Genomic DNA, 20,865 nt, shown 5'->3' with positions numbered 1-20,865 from the left:
AATAAACTTAAAATTTTAGATGGAAATTACTACAACATATTCTTTCTAAAAATAAACTTTTAGTCAGCTGGAAAATTGTAAACAATAATTTTTTGTAACTTCTGTACACAAAAAGAAAATTATGATCACTTCTTTATACTGTGTCCGTATTAAGAAAATGTTTGGAATCAAATAAATAAAGTTTTAAAGAAGAGTAAAATAACTTTTAAGATAAAATTAAAACATTTGTTACTTGGATATAAAATTTCTGACGCAGAATATTTTGACTTGATTGTTGGTTTTCCAATTTACAAAGCCTTTTATATATCTGATCAAAAGACAACAAATGTCAATGTTTTTTTCAGTGTCTGACTCTCCTAATGAATTCAATAGAACAGTATTTTTGCCAATTAAAAATAATGTTCTAGCAACCATTACAAAACATGAAAAACTATTATGAGTGATATTATTTAATATGTATTTGATGTAATATGAATTTTATAACTAAAAACTGCCCCAAGTGATTAGTGGAATGTAACAGGGAACATCACGAGGATCTTGGACTCCTTAAGGAAATTGTAACAAGCAAATAATTGATATGAATATTTAATTTAGTGTGTTTAAAATAAGATTCCTATCATAAACCATATAATTTCTGCAAGATAAATTGAATGAGTAAAAGGGTCCTTAGGGGTTTATGTTTATGAGGACTTTGTTTTGAGACTTCGTATACGTACTATCATCTTGTTCAAATCCTTATTTCTTATTTATTTATTTTTATTTTTTTTTATTTTAAACATATTTCTTTATGTACATATGTAAGTTTAGAACACTTTAGAATAAGAAAGTCTTAATGATTTCATCTTCGATTAAAAATGATTTAAAATAGTATTACCTTGACTTATTGTACATGTTTAAAATAACCGAAACAGGTAGTATTTACATAAGCATATACCATAGACAGGCTTAACGGTTTTACAGGTGAGCATTATTTTTTCAGACGCAGTTATGATTTGAGAGGTAAAAAAAACTCGAAAAAAACAACATATTCGTATCAAAATATTATCAGTTACTTGGTCATGTTGATACTTGCCTAACAATTTTATGAAAAAAGCTTGATTTTAAACATATAGAAAAGAAAATTGAACAAATGCATTTTCCCTATTCACATTTTATTACAAAGTTATATATATATAACATGAAAGTAGATGACATCGTATATAATAAAAGCAATAGTTGTGAGTGTGTTTGTTTCTTAGATAATATACCAATCGAATAATTTAAGACTTTAATTACTGTTTTCATGTTCATGAATTATAAAATCGAAAAACAAAACAACAAAGAAAAAACACAGCGAGATAAGATAAACAGCAGTAAAGGATAAAACAGAAACTAGTTCAAACTCTAACCGGTTTTTCAAAGGAATATTCGGATATCAATTCGGTTTAGAAGGTATGATGAGCCGGCCGTTCAAACTACCCGTGGTACGACTCTAAACATAACCATGCAATAACATGAGAACCGCCATACAAGTGAGATGTTTAGCTATAGCTAGAGCTGTACAACCAGGTTTAAGTTAGATGGTTTGGGGATGTCAAATAGAATTCATAGATTTTTTGAAAAATAATTTGACAAAATATAGTTTATATCATGCTTTCTTCATCAAAATATAAATACAAAGTATGGGACATTGTGCTTTTTTCACACTACAGGTTGTGCAAAATTGTCAGATTTTATATAGATTATGCATGAAAAACAAAATTTTGTGTAATAAAAACAAACTTCACCATAGAATTTTAAGATAAAATATTAGAAGATAACTCTAAATCTCATTTTTCCTTTAAATACATTTTTTTTGTCACCTGACATTTTTAAGGAAATATGAAAATTTACAACTTATTCTATCATATAAAAAGCTACTTTATCTGAGTTAACTTCCCTTATTTTTTTGTTAAATGCAGCAGTAAAACACAATAAAACACATATATTTTTTTATATTAACATGAAAAGTCTTGCACATGAATTACTAAGTATATATAACTGTCGGAGTGTGCTATCATTAAAGATCTAGATCGATTGTTATCTGCTTTTTCAAAATCCATGATGAAAGAAGACACGTCCCAGCTACCGTAATCCACCACTGATTATCAACACAAAGAAACATGTACCAAGTCAGGAAAATCACAGTTGTTTTCTATTCGTTTGATGGGTTTGAGCTTTTGATTTAGACAAATAAACGTTTTCCATGTGAATTTTCCTTGGAGTTCGGTATTTTTTTTTTATTTCACTGTTTGTCTATAGACGCAGTCAGTCTGGTTTTTTGTGTGTGTTATTTTCATCATTTTGTGTTTGTTACGTAATCGATTTGCGATAATTAAACAGCGGTAATTACTTTTCCTTTAAGATTATCAATATTTGACCGTTTTTCTTTTATTGTTATTGCTTTATTGGTCGAGCACAAACTCATAGAGACCATATCAATCATATAATAATATCTAAGCCATTCTATTGTTTCAGCAACATATGGGACTTTAAATCCAACTCTACATACGTATCTCTTCAATATCAGAATACGTGTATTAAGAATATCTTCTTTAAATACATTATATTTAACACCAAATATTATACTTGATAAGGTTGGGTGAAAATTTATTTTACATACCTTTTCCTTCTTTTGAGAATAATTAAGCCAGAATATTGGAACATATCTACACTAAAAAAAAATTCTGATGACAATTTTGGAGGCCAAGTATGGTTTTGAATAGGAATGTTCAAAATATTACAAGTGCATACATTTAGATTAAAGAATTTAAAAACTTTTAAGAAAAAAAAATCCAACCGTTTCACGATCAATATATTGTAAACTAACTTTTACAATAATTTAATTTAATTTCCTAACGAGAAACACCATCAGTAATTTATTTCTTTTCGTTCAAAATAAGATTCAAATAGTATTGACGGCGTAATTTTTCTGCGAGTTTTTGTTATCTGCTGTCAACATGTATAATAATATTTTTCACTTCAACCAAACTTGTGATTATATTATCCAAAAATGAAAATGCTTCAAGACAAAAGTGTGAACAAATAAAGTTCAGTTATTATACGTAATTTCGGTTCATATTACAGAAGTCTACAATGTGGTGTTGCCAGTTCTGCTATACACTTAATGCACCAGATACGGATTACTGCTCCAATTGTTGCAAAGTGAATCGGCAATTTGAAGGTATGGACACCTTTCTGTTCATTTACAATTAGACATAAGTCAAGTATAATATAATACAGATATTGATAACGAACATTAGTAATGATTAACCCCTTAAAAATAGTTTATCGTGTACGTCAAAATAAAAGAAAAGAATATAGATCAAAATGCACAAAAAAACCCACATTTAGTCAGAAGAATTAAACAACAAAACGTTGTCAATATAGAAAAAGCGACACAGAACGCTTCACCAAACCAAACCAAGGTAAATAAAATATTCAGCAACATAACACAAAATTTCTATGTATGTTGCATTGTCGTTTGTTTCTTTCGTTTCTTTGTGTTCATCTTAAGCAGCACTCTACAGTTAGGTGTGTAGTTTCGCATTTTGGCTCCTGTGGATTTTTAAAATATGAGAGCTAGTGTGCAATAAAATTCATTTTTGAAAAGCTGAAGATAAAAATAACCTTTATAGTGGGTTTAAAGGAACATCAATATTATGTTATGTATGTAATATTGGCTGTTTTCTGTATGACAGTCCGTACTTTCATATCCATACGAAACATTGGTCCAGTATTTATTATAATGGTTTTTTTTCAACTTGTTGTCGCACTAACTTTGGGATTAAACAATACGAAAAATGACGCATAAGACACAAATTTTTTTATTGAGCATTTGGTATATTAATGTCAACAGTTTCAGAAAAGGTATCACTCAAACAGGGACGGATTTAGGCGGGGGCGAGGCGGGCGTGCGCCCCTCCCTCCTAAAATTTGCAAAGCATGGGTCGTCTTCAACTTATTTAAATATCACACGACACCATTCCTATTTTTTTAACATTCAAAGTATATAAAACAGTCAGTTTAACAGCATCAGCCTGATTACTTATCAACTTACCTACGATTTATTTAAGTTCTATAAATATTATATACTTCAATGGAAGGTGTTAAACGTGGAGTTGCGGACAAATATGAATGCAACACCAGTTTTCCCAGCAACCATTGACATAACATCGCATATTTTTTTTTATGGAGGGTCAGCTTGTTTACTGCGGATTCAGTTCTGTCTCTATCCTTATTGTCTTCAGTTCCGTTTGCTCGGAAATATATAGGGGTAGTCTTAATGAATAGAACCTAACAGATTTCTTGTTAATTATGGTGATTGTAAATTGTTGTCAGGGGTGGATTTATGCGATTTCAGCTAGAAACTTTAATTTCTCCCTTATTTTACCACACAATAGTTCAAGATATCTACATTGCACCCTCTTTTGAAGAATATTTCAATAATTTAAGCTCAAAAACATGTTTGCCTTGCTCCGCTCGGCCAAAATAATAATTTGCACCCTCCCTAACCTGAAATCCTGGATCCGCCCCTGTCAAAGCATTGAAATTCTAATTTGAACCAAATTTTGGGGGAATATGTTACACTTTCACCCCCTTTTTTCAATATTTTATGGTAAATTAATGCAGAATGTTGCCATGTATACACAAAAAAGGAATGATATTTCACAATTTTAACTTTTGAAAATCAAATCAATGGAATATACTGATTACATACATATGCACATGTATGACGCAAACAGTTAGAATAGTTCATTAGAAAGCCAAGAATAGAAGATGATTAAACATTTTGTGTTTCAATTTCAATTTAATTTCTAACTGTGGAGTGCTATTTATAAGTTGGTGTGTTTCCCTCGGTTTTAGTTTGTAACCCGGATTTGTTTTCTCTAAATCTATTTATGACTTTTGAACAGCGGTATACTACTGTTGTCTTTATTTTCTTCTCTTGTGGCATTCTCAAAAATAAGAAGACCTCTTAACCAAAACGAGTGTAAAATCTGATGTATCGGATAAAAGTGAGAATGGACAGTGTTTTAAGCATTTCTATGTCTAATATGTGAATTTTATTATAAAAATTGACAAGATTGTTTTTATTTTGATCTTTGATGTTGTCCTTTTATGCATACCATTTAGCATTTTAATTCATAAATATGAAATCTTACATTAGTTTAGTTTAATATACATTAAATAGCTTTATCTTAACAGATAATCATTTATTCGTGATAACATGAAAAGTATTTTTTATTATTCAGATAATAGAAGAATTCAGTATAAAAGAACTAAACCTCAAGTTATACAAAAAAAGATAACATATAGTCAACAGAATACAGATTTAGATGGAAAAAGTTGTAGCAAAGCATCATTAAATGTGCCTTGTAAACGAAACGATGACAGGTTAGGTATGTACAATTAGAAAAGTGGTCATAAATACTTAAATACTAATATTTGCTAGCATAACGGGTAATTATGTAAATATTTGTAAATTCTGGCGACAGTATTTTACCTATGTTCAAATCTTGTAAATCGATTAGGATAAGCCAAATCAATATAACAAACGCATGAACTCCAAAATTACCGATACGCATCTTTTGCATTCGTTTGCCAGATATTAAAGTTCGTTCGTATGTGCAAATTAAAAGTATCAAAATATGTAGCAAAATGTGTACTTTTGGTAGTATTCTTCATCTAAAATTCACTAAGATTTTTGCGATAGAAGCACTAATTGACATAAAGGTTATTGAGTGATAAAACATTGAAATGAAATAACTTTGCAATATACTTTTTTTAAGAAGAGTCTATATAAATCTATTAAAAAAGTAAAAAACAATTACATAAATCTTTACTATATTAAAACCTTCATAACACAGTCATAATTTAACAATTGCATCTGATTTAAAAATTGGTAATATTACCTAAAACCAATATTAAGGCTACTTTAAATTTTTGTTATGAAACTTAATCTTTCACATTTTATCTTCATTTGTATCTGCGCAATAAAAATAATATGGACATATGTTCACGCTCAACAGGCAACATAAATCCACAGTAGCTACGATTGTTTAATTGTTTATTATTTAAGTCTCCACTGACAGGCCGATATGTATACTTTTTTTTTTAAAGTTTTGATAATTTATTGGTACCAACGTATGATTAATTTATTTGAATATACATTTTTAGGTTTTAATCACTCATCAAATTTATCTGTATTTTAACAATGTATACAAATATTCATAAATCACTTAAGAATTACAAATGAACGACTGAAGGTAACGAATTTTTAAACTAACTAAATATAGGGTATAGAAAACACATGTTTTACAAGAGTCAGTTCAGTTGTCCAATTATTTGGCGCAATTATTATTGTGATAAATAAGGTGTGTGCGGAGTGACATTGTGACAACCACAAGTTGAAAAAATTTATGTCATATGTGACCCATATTTTCAGAACAGTCAACGAAATCGTGATGACGTCTACAATTTTTTTGAAAAACATAAGAATATTTTAAAATCAGCTTAATATGTATAGGTCTATTACACACAACAAAACTCATACATCTATTTAATTTTGAAAGGACAAAAGGACGGACATGGGGAAACATTTTATGTCAAGACAAATGAGTTTAGCAGAAAATGTTAACACATTGTTCTTACTTTTTATTCTATATTTTGAATTAATTTCTTTAACAAAGAGAGACGAAATAAACTAAAGGAATATTCAAACGCATAGGCGAAATCAACTTGACAACGCCATGGCTAATTCATAAAACGTGAAAACAGAAGAAATAACAAACAACATTACACAAAACACAACGTAGAAAACAGAGCAACACGAACTCAACCAGAACTTCTACAAATATATGATTTTATACACTCGAAGAATGTTCGGGGTATTAGTTGTGTATCTACAGAAATAAGATACATATAATATATTAATACAAAAATCTGTCATCCAAATAACAAGTGCAACTAAGTTTAGTATCTTTTAACAAATGTACAGAAGAAATTTTTGTAAAATAACTTATCGAAGATTTCAAAAATATCCAACGAGTGACCGACAACGCGATTTCATTTTTTTTATATCTTTTTCGTTACGTTAACCATGGGCTTTTTATTGGAAATATAAAATACGATTTAAAGAATATTTTTTTTATAAGCTTTCACAATTTTGATGCAAGTCATCGAAAATGAATTGACAACATTCATTGTGTATGATTTTAGGTGAGTGCAATTATTACACTCATGTTACATATAAAGTTATCGTCTTTTATCTAAAGTAAGCAAGCAATATACAAGGTATTTATTATTGAAATATGTTGTTTTCGATGTCGAAAGTGAAGACCAGTAAATACTGTTGGTACCACACGCTTTACATCCCAAGTCTGGCTGCTATTTATATGTAACCACATTACAAGAAATAATCTATTTATCATATATGTAAATTTATATTGTGGAAGATTGACAACTCTTCCTGACCAACTTCAATCACTTCTGGTTTAGGTTGTTTTTTTAAAGAGGGACAGTCAAACTCATAAATCGAAAATAAACTGACAACGCCATGTCTAAAAATGAAAAAGACAAATAGACAAACAAAAGTACACTTGACACAACATAGAAAACTAAAGAATAAACAACACGAACCCCACCAAAACTAGGGGTGATCTCAGGTGCTCCGGAAAGGTAAGCACAATCTGCTCCACATGTGGCACCCGTCGTGTTGCTTAATGTTCGTACGTTTCGTTGGAGAGTTTTGAGAAAATTTGTTTGTCCTAATTTTTTCGACTACTTTTTTCGCTTTGTTTTATGAGTGTTTATTGGGAATGTATGAATCGTCTTGTTCTTATCCCCAGTTTTGTTTTGTTATTTCCATTCATATGTCCATACATTAGTTTAAAAAAAAAATCGTAATGAGCAATACTTTTAGTGAAGTTTAAAATTCAAAATTTTGCACATTTGCATATTGTGAAGGGAGGAATTTTATACATGATAAATACATATATAGCAAGCAATTCAAATTCATCGTTTTACAAAGTTCAAATCAACCAAATTCGGCAACCTATTTACATACGTGACTTTTTATGATTAGAAAAATAACGCAATATAATTAATCTCGATCTTCCTTATAAAATAAACTAAATAAAGTGTGAAAATCAGCAAGAAATTGTTGCCAGGTCAGTTTGGCTTATGACGGCATTATATCAAGTGATATGTGATGTCAGAGGTTGCTTATTTTAAGCTTATAAGTTGATGGAATTGAAAACTTATCCTTTTTCTTACGAAAAACTAGATACAGGGGTGATCAGTTAAAACAAATTGTAAGTATTTAAAATTGAAAGAATATCTTATAATATTTGTAGTTCTTTACAAAAGATTTAAGAAAATTGTATTTCAGAAGCAAAAAGAATAAAACCTCCAGTTCCACCAAAAAAACACACAATACGAAAACCAAGAGACGAAGAACCTACAAAATATTGCAATGCAACGTTTAAAGATGAACAAAACATCACCTCAGGTATATTAAGTTAAATAATGTATATTTGCTGGTAATTGTCAGCTTATTTGCAAACCTTTTAAAATCTTTAACATACAACGAACTGCCAAATTTGGTTCGATAATGCTACAATTAATATATAGATGCCTTTATTATAAGGGGATTGCCATCATATTTCTAGCTCGTACTTTTTAGTTTAATGCCGGCATGTTTTCTGGAATTTAATTTGTATTGCTTCAACAACTTTCATATTACTGACTTGGTACAGAGATTTTTATTTTAAGTAGAAAATGGTGGATTACACTTGGTTTTATAGCAAGCTATATCTCACACTTGTTGATTAAGGACATTCCGTTTTTAATTTTCTTCGGAGTTCACTATTTATGTGATTTACCTTTTTGTTTGTATGACAGCCGCATACAATTCACTATTTTACAACGATGTGTGAATAAAACAAACAGACATAATAGGTGAAAATGTTAAAAATAGTAGTACAGCAGTCAATATTGTATTAATATATATATATATCACTATAAAAAAAAACATGTTAACACAGATATTCCATGGCACAATAACTCAATGACGGGATTCATAAGTAAAGAGCCACCCACGTCATATGTAACATATAAACACAAAAAGGCATATAGGTATCCCTATGGGCACTCATTGCGCCTCTTTAATGGCAAACTTGTTGTTGTACTGTTATAAATCACAGTTTATGACCAAACTCCGTAAAGACCCGTCGAAATTGCATTTAATTGATAAGTTCCACAACACTTACCGTTATCTTGATGATATTTTTTCGTTAAATAATCAAGATTTTTTTCAATATACTGCTGAAATTTACCCCAAGGAGCTTACTTTTTAATAAATCAAATTTTAACTGTCCTTTCCTAGATTTAGATATTTCGGTTTTAAACGGGAAACTCCACACTAAAATTTACGACAAAAGGGACGATTTTTCGTTCCCTATTGTTAATTTTCCATTTTTAGATGGTGATGTTTCTTTGGCACCATCTTACGGTGTTTATTTTTCACAACTCGTTCGCTATGCTCGTGTCTGTTGTGACGTTTTTGATTTTAACGAACGTAATCTATGTATTACTGGTAAATTATTAAGCCAGGGATTTTGTTACCATAAATTACTTAAAACCTTTACTAATTTTTTCCATAGATATAAAGATGTTTGGTTGTACCTGTAGAAAACTTATTTCAAACGGGATAGCACATCCCCATTTTTACGGAAATGTTTTTAACCGTGCCCGAAAATTTAGAAATGATCCTGGTAAATTATCGATCATCTAAATAAACTTATTCTAAAAGGTTATCAATTCAACACTGTAATAAGATAATTGAATATTGTTTTTATTGGTATAACTATTGATTTTGTTATTAGTAAATCAAAAGCAAACTAAATGTTACCAGTATGTTATATACATATACACATTCATGGATCTACAATCTGTAGATACCTGTATCTTGGCATTGCACAATGTTATGTTTTTTCTCTGACTGTTTATGACGTCTGGGATGTACAAGTCACGGCCACGGCCACGTCCACTTGTATTTTTGGTCCATCTGTGGTGTTAAGCCTTTTTTAACTGATTTTTAAAGTTCGTTCTTGTGTTTTACTGTTATTCCACTGTCCCAGGTTGGGGGATGATTGGGATCCCGCTAATATATTTAACCCCGCCACATTCTGCATGTATGTGCCTGTCCCAAGTGAGGAGCCTGTAATTCAGTGGTTGTCGTTTGTTTATGTGTTACATGTGTTACATGTGTTATGTGTATCATAGAACAATAACACAATGACAGGATGTCTAAGTACAAAGTTACGTTATTTGCATAAAAAGAAACACAAAAAGGCATTTAAAATGTAGCAAAAGCATATAAGCAAAAATGAAAGACAAAAATACAATAAAAAAATCAGAGAACAATAACACAATGACAGGATGTAAAAGTACAGAGCCACGTCAAATGAATACCACCATTAAACGATTAAACAGTAAAATTAACATTCATAAAGACAAATAAAAGAATACTATAACAAGTAATTCAGATGATAAACAACGTCAGTACCCAGAATCTATACTAGAAGACCGTCGTGTATTATTTGTGAGTTTGATACGGAATCTTTATCAACAAGACTTTGATACTTTCCGATGAACTTTTTTTCGAAAAAGGACTATACGTTCATTAACATACCCCTGGTTCATCAGCTTTCTGCACTGGCGACGTGTAACTGATTTCTATGTTCAGAGACTAAATCCCCTCTGCTAGATCGTTAACGAACCCCAACAATAACTGATTTCTATGTCCAGAGACCAAATCCCTTCTGCTGGACTATAACGAAACCCAACAATAACTGATTTCTATGTCCAGAGACCAAATTCTTTCTGCTGGATCGTTAATGAAACCCAACAATAACGGATATCTATGTCCATAGACCAAAGCCCTTTTGCTAAATCGTTAACGAAACCCAACAATAATTGATTTCTATGTCTACAGACCAAAGCCTTTCTGCTGGACCGATAACAAAACCCAACAATAACTGATTTCTATGTCAAGAGACCAAAGCCCTCCTGCTGGATCGTTAACGAAACCCAACAATAACTGATATCTATGTCCAGAGACCAAAGCCCTTCTGCTGGATTGTTAACGAAACCCAACAATAAGTGATTTCTATGTCCAGAGACAAAATTCCTTCTGTTGGATCGTTAACGAAACCCAACAATAACTGATTTCTATGTCCAGAGACCAAAGCCACTCTGCTGGATCGTTAACGAAACCAAACAATAACTGATTTCTATGTCCAGAGACCAAATTCCTTCTGCTGGATCGTTAACAAAACCCAAAACGAATTTCTATTTTCTATTAATATAACCACTTACTTAACCCTAAATCCAATTAATTGAATAAGGATTGAGTCATATTTGAAAAATGTGGAACACTATTATTTTTTATTAATCTTTTCTCTGTTCTTGATCTGAGCTTAGTTAAATTGATGATAGGTTTTCAACTAACTTATCTCCAATTGTAAGGGTTTTTTTTAAACTTAATTGTTTCGTTGATCTTGATTATTTTTTTAAATTCTAGTTTCAACAGAAACGGATAATGTGAGTGCATATATGTTGAGCAATAGCACACATTTCATCTTGTATTTCTAGATTCTGGATTGTAGACATAGAGTAACAGTACACTAAAACATTGTGCTAATAAACAAGGATGTCTAATTTTTGACAACCTTGACTTCGAAGCGAGTTATTTTTCCACCTTAAATAATCTCTATCTTTAGCGGAGAGATGGCAAAACAAACAAATATTGGTCAAAGGTTATACTCAGATAAGTATCTATCACGAAGCAAAAGAAGCGTTCAATGCACAAGAAAACATTAAGATTTATATCATTATCTGTAACCAAAAAAAAATCATTTTATCATATTTCCTGCAAAAAAGTTAAGTTACACAGAGACAATATGACGGACTGTAGACAGTACAGCACACAATTTCTCTTTTTTAACACTTGAATTCAATATATTTGTAGCTAAGCCACATGGAAAACAATATGCTTTAGTTGTTGTAGCAATAGATTTTGGAACAACATTTTCTGGCTATGCATATTCCTTTTGTTCAGAATATAACAAAGATCACAACCTTATATATACTAACACGGACTGGAAGTCGGGTGATGGTTTGATTACATTGAAAACACCAACAGCGATTCTCTTCAGTAAAGATGGAAGTTTTCATAGCTTTGGGTATGAAGCAGAACAAAATTACGCACAATTTGTTGATGACAATCAGAGCAAAGATTATATTTTCCTTGAAAAGTTCAAGATGAAACTGTTTCAAAGTGAACAGGTATTTTCAAATTCGTAGAAGTTATTAGTAATGTTAAACTATTTCAAGCAAAGAATCATTAAAAATAATATTTGGAAAACATATCTGACACACAAGCCCAATAGTTGTATTCTACGATTATATGACCATAAGCTGTTTCTATACACGTCATTTGGACCTTGGTGAATATTTATCTCATTTCAGTCATACCACATCTCCTTTTTTATATAAATGAATGGATATTGTAGAAAGTAGTTGAGGTTTTTTTTTGTGCTTCATGTCGGACTGATAAGTCTCTCTAACATGTTTAACACCGTCACACTATATATGTACCTGACGCAAGTCGGGAATCTATAATGCATTGGTTGCTTTCTGTATTATCTGCTTTTCGTTCATTGTGTTGTAATAAATCTGCGTTTATTTTTAATCGTTTGAAATTTTGTTATGTTGGATCCTTGTATTGCTCACTGTATGTGTTTTATTCATTGTTGAAGGCCGTTTGTTTACATTTATTTGCTCAATATGCATCACAAACTGTTGGTTAGTAAATAATTTGCAATCATATCCCTTCCTCTCATTATAAATCATGTACGAAATGTCAATGTCAAATATTGATGCATCTTCCTTTTAAAAATCACAGTTCTATGAGAAAGGTATAGCATTATTAATACGTTTTTCGTAATAAATCATATCGCTGTTCAATAAGAAAAAAATCGCACTCATATAGGAAAATTTAGCATTATCAAATCATTATACCTAATTAGGGTTAAAAATGCAATCGAAATAATTTAAATTGCATTCCACTGTCTTTGCTTCATGATTGTCTTAGTATTTATACACTTCAAAAATATAGATCGTACCAAAAGGGTTCATTTTATCCAATTTGCTTATTTTCTCGTATAAATACAAAATACTTGGAATTATATGTACAGAGAGCATGGAAATTTAAACTGACGTTTGTCCTGTTAAATCCTTCCCTGTTTTAGCAAGGAAAAACAGTAATTTACCAAAAAATCTTCTATTCTTGTTTCAAATGTGATAAGCATATGCGGTTTTCCAATAATGCATCTCTTTTACAAGAGAAAATATGGCTTCTTCACATAAGACACGGTCTTCCCGATTTGAACCTTCAATAGTCTTCGCATCGACCAATACAGCATCACTTTGTCAAAACATTTTGCAAACGTAAAAACAAGGTAACGGAGGAAATTTTGCACTTTTTGTTTTAGCACTTATCCTTGTGTCAAAATTTTTTTAAATCTTCCCAATAGACAACTTTCAAGTTCGTTGTATTTCCGTAAAAACATAATTTAGTGAACACCATTCGTTCGTTTAAGGGCATCTTCACTTCCTTCCCATGTTGAACGACTGGTTAAAAAATATGATGCTACAAAAAATTGCACGAATTATTCGCCAAATTAAATTCTTAAAAATCGATAATCAGCACTGCTGTCATAAGAGAAAAGTGATAAAGTACCTTCAGAACAACATAATTTCTAATTTACAAAAGAGGGACGAAAGACACAAGAGGGACAGTCAAACTCTGACAACGCCATGGCTAAAAATAAAAAGACAAACAGACAAATAATAGTACACAAGACACAACATAGAAAACTAAAGACTAAGTGACACAAACCCCACCATAAACTGGGCGTGATATCAGGTTCTCCGGAAGGGTAAACAGATCCTGCTCCACAAGTGTCACCCGTCGTGTTGCTTATGTTATTACAAATCCGGTAAATAGTCTAATTCGGTAGGTCACATTCGTGAAAAGGTAAGGGTATCGTAGTTACGACATAGGGAACATATCCGATATCATCTGTGAAACGGTTATTCCATAACGGTCAACCAACTCGTGATGGCGTCCGTACAATTTATGAAGGGATGATTTCAACTTCACCATTTGGAATTCTTGGTTTAATAATTTCCTTGTGAGCAGCAATCCTCTATCAAGAAAATCATGATAGGAAATACAATGCCGGGAATATCGTATCAATTGGGAGATATATACTACGTATGCGGGCGCTGCTGGAATGTTGCTACATAAAAATGGAAAGTTCACAATTGGGAAGCTGAAATCATCTCTTTTGTCGTAAAGTTTTGTTTTCAACCAACCCTCATTGTCAATTTCTAGATGGAAGTCAAGATATAATGCAGACTTAACTGTATCTGTACCATTTTTTTTTTATCTCCAGTTAAATGGGAAAGATTCGTTCAACATAGTCACCTGTATTATTTAGTGAGAGAGAATCATCTATGTAACGAACTTCTATCTTTCTTCCTAAAAGTTCCAGTATGAAGTTAGCCTCATAATAATAAAGAAACAAGTCGGCAAGAAGAGGGGCACAATTGGTTCCCATAGGAATTTCGATAGTCTGTTGAAAAACACGTCCTCTAAACGTAACTAAAATGTTGTCAATCAAGAAATCAAGCATCTTGATAATGTCAGTTTCAGAGATTTTTTTGTTTGAATCAGAGTGATTCTTTGCAAAGTAGAATATATCCTTCCCCAAGACAAGATATTTGTATCTACGTTCACCATTCCTTTTAATGAAACAAAGTATTACCAACTTTTTCAATTTGTCTTTTAGTTTGGAATGGGAAATACTTGTGTAAAGTGTAGAAAAGTCATATGTTTTAATACTATTGCAAGATGAGATAGTCTTAGATTGTATGTACTAAAAGATCTTTTGATTTTTTTAGTAACCACATCTAATTCTCGCCACCTCTAGAATAGGCAGTTCCACAATAACTTTAGAGCCCGGCTTTGATTGCTGATAAAACAGATGTTAATAATTTAAAAAGATTTTTCATGGAGCATAACGAAGATATCGCTTGATGAAAGTACTTGTTTGTTGTCTCATTAGCAATTATACCACATTTTCTTTCTGATATTTAATAATACAGGCAATTTGAGATCGCATAAACATGTTTAACCCCACCGCATTTTTGCGCCTGGCCTTTGTTAGTCTTGTATGATTTTTAATTTTAGTTTCTTGTGTATAATTCGGAGTTAAGTATGACGTCCATTATCACTGTACTACTCTAGTATACATTTTTTTAAGGGGCCAGCTGAAGGACGCCTACGGGTGCGGGTGTTTCTCGCTACATTGAAGACCAATTGGTGGCCTTCGGCTGTTGTCTGCTCTATGGTCGGGTTGTTGTCGCTTTGACACCTTCCCCATTTCCTTTCTCAATTTTAATTGCCTGTTTCATTGAAATGACGTCAGCCTTGACGTCATTAAGGCGCTCATATAAATTGACGAACTTGTCCGGTAAAGGACACAACTTCAAAATGGTCTATCGCTTGCCTGTTCTGCATTTTTTCGATTTACAGTTTATATGCACTACTTAAAAAAAAAGGGGAGCCTCCTAAAATGTTAGTTCACTAGTCATTTTAAATTCAAGTATAATAAAAAAAAAGTTTGATTCATTATTGCTTTGTCAAAAACAGCAGCATAAATTGACAACACAAATTACACAAGAAAATATCAAAGGTCAAAAGAAAAACGATTAATCAAAGAAAAACAGTTAAGGATGAACTTAGGTGAGGTTTTGGAATTTGTGTCAAATGTTCGGACTCCTTGGTGTTTTTCCATACAATACAATGTAAAAAAATTTGCCCCATTACACCCTTTTATTTTTTCATATAAGACTTAATAGCTCATGAAAGGTAAATGAGAATTTTAGAATATTCTTGATTTTATTTCTTTTGTTTTGAGACCCAAATAATACCATTACAAATATAAGGTAAAAGTCCGCGATAGCCTTTTCCCGCCATATTTTAAATCTCAAATATCTCGAAAAGGAGGTCCATGACCTATCAATATTTTTTTATCCTTAATTGATGCTCTACCAGCTTATAGTATCAATTTTAATTTCTTAATTTCTTAATTTTTACCTTACCTCACCCAAGTACATCCTCAACACAAGGCAAGAGGAGAAAAAATACGACGAAAAGACAAGCAATAGTCATCATTGACTTTCACTTGACTGAAAATTAAGATTAAACAAAACAAATTCAACCAAAACCGGTGAAGACCTCATATACTTCGGACTAAAAGATGTCGTAACATACTATGAAAAGGGTAAACTTTGGCGTCTACTTAACGTATAAAGCCTTTCAATGTGTTGAATGTTTATCTTAAGTTGAATAAAGTTAGAATGAAATGTTTCCTTATAAGTTTGACTGAAACGTTTGAAAGCATGCTATTATTTCAGAGAAGTAAACAGATAACCTTTGGTAAAAGGCTACACGATGGGAGAGGGAATACTTTATCAGCTTTATATGTGTTTTCCGAATCTATAAAATACTTTAAGAACCATTTTATAACATCGAGCAGAGTAGCAAGTTTTAAGATCAAAGATGAAGACATACACTGGGTATTAACAGTTCCAGCCATATGGTCAGATTGCGCCAAGCAATTTATGAGGGAAGCAGCTAAAATGGTTTGTTATAAGATATTTGACAATTTATTTACCATATCATAATCATTTTTGCTTACATCCACTTCATCTGAACTTTGGTGGATAGCTGTTTCAACGACAATCATACCACATTACCTTTTTTTTACATGTATACCTTATGTAAAATTTGTGGTAGAAATAATGTAATATATGGTTAGTTTAAACCACGTAATGTAAAGTATTCAAATAGACAGTAAAAATAAGCATTTGGTGACAAAATTAATTGATCTTTTTCGAAATTTAAATGTGTGAGCAATCTCTTACTCTTAGTTGTCATTTAGTTAAATTTATTTACCATAAATTGACGTTCTGGATCACGTAATCCAAATTACAATTCCCCTGATGTGCCATTAAGTTTTGTGATTTATTTTCAAAAGTCTATATTAAGGGTCATATACATAGTAGTATAGCTATTCGAATTCTTTCTGGCCGTCAATTTCATTTGTAAACATTACTTTCTTATAATTTCAAAATAAATACATGTTCTGATAAAAAAAAACAAGATGTGGTATGATTGCTAATGAGACAACTATCCACAAGAGACCAAAATGACACAGAAATTAACAACTATAGGTCACCGTACGGCCTTCAACAATGACAATGAGCAAAGCCAATACCGCATAGTCAGCTATAAAAGGCCCCGAAATGACAAATGTAAAACAATTCTGAATTTATCACAAAGAAAATGAAACCAAACGCAGTGGAAAAGTACAACAGGTTCTTGTCTTTACTAGCATTTGGGCATTTGATGTGTCAGAATATGAATATGGCATAGATATGATGTGGAAAGAATATAATCATTTGAAATCTTCTTTTCTTGCTTCCTGTTTTCATTAAATTGTCGTTTGAATGATGGCCTTCAACCTGAGGTGTATATTTTTTTCATCTTCCTGGTGATTGTTCAATAATAAGATGGTATTTAGTGAGTTGGCGAAACTATGCGATTAATCGTCAGAAATTCACATAAAACAGGCTTGTAGTGGAACATTCTTGTTTTATGTTTTATTCAAAAGAACAAAATGTTTGTTTTATTTTGCAGATGGTAGGCTGAAGATATCAAAGTGATATTCAAACTCATAAGTCGAAGACAATTCGGAAACGCAAGAGCAAAAACAGATAAACGATGAAGAGACACACAGTAGTCTACAATACATAACATAAAAAATATAAATTAAAACACTGAGCAACACGAACCAAATAAAAAACCAAGGTTTATCTGATGTTTCGAAATGATAGTCATACCATGTACCAAAGGTGGCACCGAAAGGGTTGCTCCCGGCAATTGTTTGTGTCAATGTGTGTCAATTTGTAAAAAAAATCCTTTTCAAAAAGAAAGAAGCTTCTGATGATTTGATTAAACGAGACTAAGGAAGCTAGCTTTACAAAATTAAAAAAAAAACAAACAGCTTCTTATTTGGGTGTATCATTTTTTTCTCTTTAATTTTGGATCTTAATAGAAGATTTTGGGTATAAAAAAGTAGACAAACAGCCAAACGACTTTTAAAAGAACAATAGATAAATATATATGTTCAAAAATTTATCCTTTGTACATCTCGTTAATAAAGGCTTGATTTCATCTTTAGGATAAATGACATTTGCTTCATATGTTAGCCTATTATTTTTATAAAGAGCTTATTTCATCATTCGACTAGTTTGACAACATATCAATTAATCAGATCATACTTAACAAAGTTTATATTTGTTCCAGGCAGGTATACCTGACAACTTGCTTACTCTTGCTTATGAACCGGAGGCAGCAGCGATTTATTGTAAAGAAATGACAGTACAAAGAATTGTTAGAAATGGAAGAGCTAGAATGGATACATTTAAAGCTGGACAAAAGTTTCTAGTCCTTGATTGTGGAGGTAATTCATTAACACGTTTCGAATTTAAAATGGCAATATGCTACATATACATGTACTCCTATTCGAATAATTAAATAAAGGAAACATTAGGGACGACATCAAAAGTTCAATGTAGGATAAAAAACTTAATTCACATAGTTTTTTCATTGACACCCCCACCCCCCTCTTAACTTAATTTGGGAAAAATTGATTTACCAATAGGGATATATGTAAAAATCGATTTTAGATATACAAAACTTGTAGAATTTTAACCCCCCACCCCCAAACTATTTGATTTAAGTTTTTTTTATCCTACATCGATCTTTTGATGTCGTCCCTTAGTTTACCGCTGTTCAATAGTCATAAATCGATTACGCAAAAAAAAACAAAAATCCGGGTCAATAACCCAAACCGAGGGAAACACATCAAGTTTAAGAGGAAAACAACGGAACAACAGAGAGTCGACTTTCTGTAATAGTTTCAAGATGCTTCTGTCATCAGCAGAAATTTAGACCATTGAAACATTCAATAGAAAGTACTAAATGATCATTCCGAAAAATTTAAAAAAAAGTACAGATAAATACCTTATTTGTGATCTTACAACAATGTTTATAATCTCGAACTCACAATATTTTCCCAATGTGAAAACGAAGGTATTTCTATAATGATTTAAAATATTAATTTATGTTTCACATTCCAGGAGGAACAGTCGATATAACATCATATGAAATTCAGAAGAATTCTCGCCTAAAAGAGATAGAAAGACCAACTGGTGGACCTTGGGGTGGCACAATGGTAGATAATGAATACATTTCTTTTTTAAAATCTCTGCATGGAGCAGATGTATGGGCTAAATTTGTGAACGAAAATCCGGAAGATATTTTAGATATCAACAGAAAGTTTGAAGCTAAAAAGAAAGGCATTTATGAGTCTGGTGAAATAGTTAGTATTCAATATCCAATTTCATTTCGAGTTCAATCTCTAAAAGTGACACTAGCTGATTCGTGTTATTCACATATGGTAAGTGTAAAAACTGATAAATTGCGATTAAAAAAAGAAATCATCATTAACTTTTTTTCCAAATCTGTGGCAGAAATCATCAAACACCTGAAAATGATTTTGCTTAAAAGAAACTTACGTGGGATCGAAACAATTTTAATGGTAGGAGGGTACTCGGAGTCAAACATCTTATACGAAAATATGATGAAGGTGTTTAAACATTACACTATTATTTGTCCACCTGATGCAAATATTGCTGTCATGAAAGGAGCAGTGATGTTTGGGCACAATCCTGATTTGATTTGTGAACGAGTATGTCCACGAACATACGGCATAGCAACAAATGCACCATTCGATCCAGAAAAACATCGTTTGGAATTAAAGGCTAAAGTGGAAGGTAAAGATGTTTGCACGGATATTTTTATGGCTATTGTGAAGGTGGGACAGCCATTAATTGTAGGGAAAAGTGTGTTTACTGTACCTTGTCGTCCTACGAGATCAACCGATTGTGAGGCCACTGTCGAGATTTATGAGTCCATATTGGAAAATCCTAAATTCACTTTTGGCGAAGATGTACGTCTTTTGGGGGAAGTGTGTATACCAATCCCTGATACAGAAAGAGGAAAAGAGAGACTTATTAATGTTCAAATGGAATTTGGATATACTGAAATATTTGTGACTGTCAGTGAGGACGGTACTAATATACAACGCAAAGCAATATTTAAATGTTTAATGTCTTAATTATACAAATTGTATCTCAAATATTCCATTATTTTAAAATGTATGTTCAAATGATATACTTATATTAGTATTAGATATATTCTTTGTATGTTTGTTTGTATGATAATTTTATGACATTGTCATATTTTGTATTTTATTAAAAAAAATTGTATCTTATTGCATGTATAAAATTATTAACAAATATACCGCACTCTAAAGTTACAAACGTAAGAGGCCATATAATGGAGAGAAAAAACGTTTGAGTTCATCAAACAACGGAACGAATGAAAAACGGCAGTCAAATTCCTATTTGGTACACATTTGGAGGCCTTAAAGCTCATATACATCAAACGAATGTCATATTCCTGACTTCTTACAGTCTTTTTCTTGTGTAGAAAGGGGTGGATTAACCCTGATTTTATAGCTAAGTAAACCTCTCACTTGTATGACAGTCGCATACAATTACATTGTATTGACAACGATTTGT

At 31.5% G+C, this 20,865-nt stretch overlaps 1 protein-coding gene across 1 annotated transcript; it reads left to right on the top strand.

Moving 5' to 3' along the window:
- Positions 1–920: 920 nt before the first annotated feature.
- LOC139487704 (heat shock 70 kDa protein 12B-like) lies at positions 921–20,596 on the top strand. The gene is made up of 8 exons (XM_071272694.1): positions 921–960; positions 3,106–3,202; positions 5,274–5,420; positions 8,411–8,530; positions 12,053–12,369; positions 16,570–16,797; positions 18,524–18,680; positions 19,360–20,596. Exons 2-8 carry the CDS (start codon positions 3,115–3,117, stop codon positions 20,397–20,399), a joined length of 2,097 nt encoding a protein of 698 aa, XP_071128795.1. The 5' UTR covers positions 921–960; positions 3,106–3,114; the 3' UTR covers positions 20,400–20,596.
- The last annotated feature ends 269 nt before the right edge of the window (positions 20,597–20,865 follow it).

The sequence above is a fragment of the Mytilus edulis genome, chromosome 9 (genome assembly GCF_963676685.1).
Source record: "Mytilus edulis chromosome 9, xbMytEdul2.2, whole genome shotgun sequence".
Taxonomy (NCBI): Eukaryota; Metazoa; Mollusca; class Bivalvia; order Mytilida; family Mytilidae; genus Mytilus; species Mytilus edulis.
The sequence above is the reverse complement of the archived record's forward strand: the minus strand, read 5'-3'. Positions and strand labels throughout refer to the sequence as shown.

Excerpts from the sequence above, each read along its gene's own strand:
- LOC139487704 (XM_071272694.1), top strand. The coding sequence starts at position 3,115 with ATGTGGTGTTGCCAGTTCTGCTATACACTTAATGCACCAGATACGGAT. Across the intron at positions 12,370-16,569 it reads AACTGTTTCAAAGTGAACAG|AGAAGTAAACAGATAACCTT; the intron begins GTATTTTCAAAT and ends CTATTATTTCAG. Across the intron at positions 18,681-19,359 it reads TCTAGTCCTTGATTGTGGAG|GAGGAACAGTCGATATAACA; the intron begins GTAATTCATTAA and ends TTCACATTCCAG.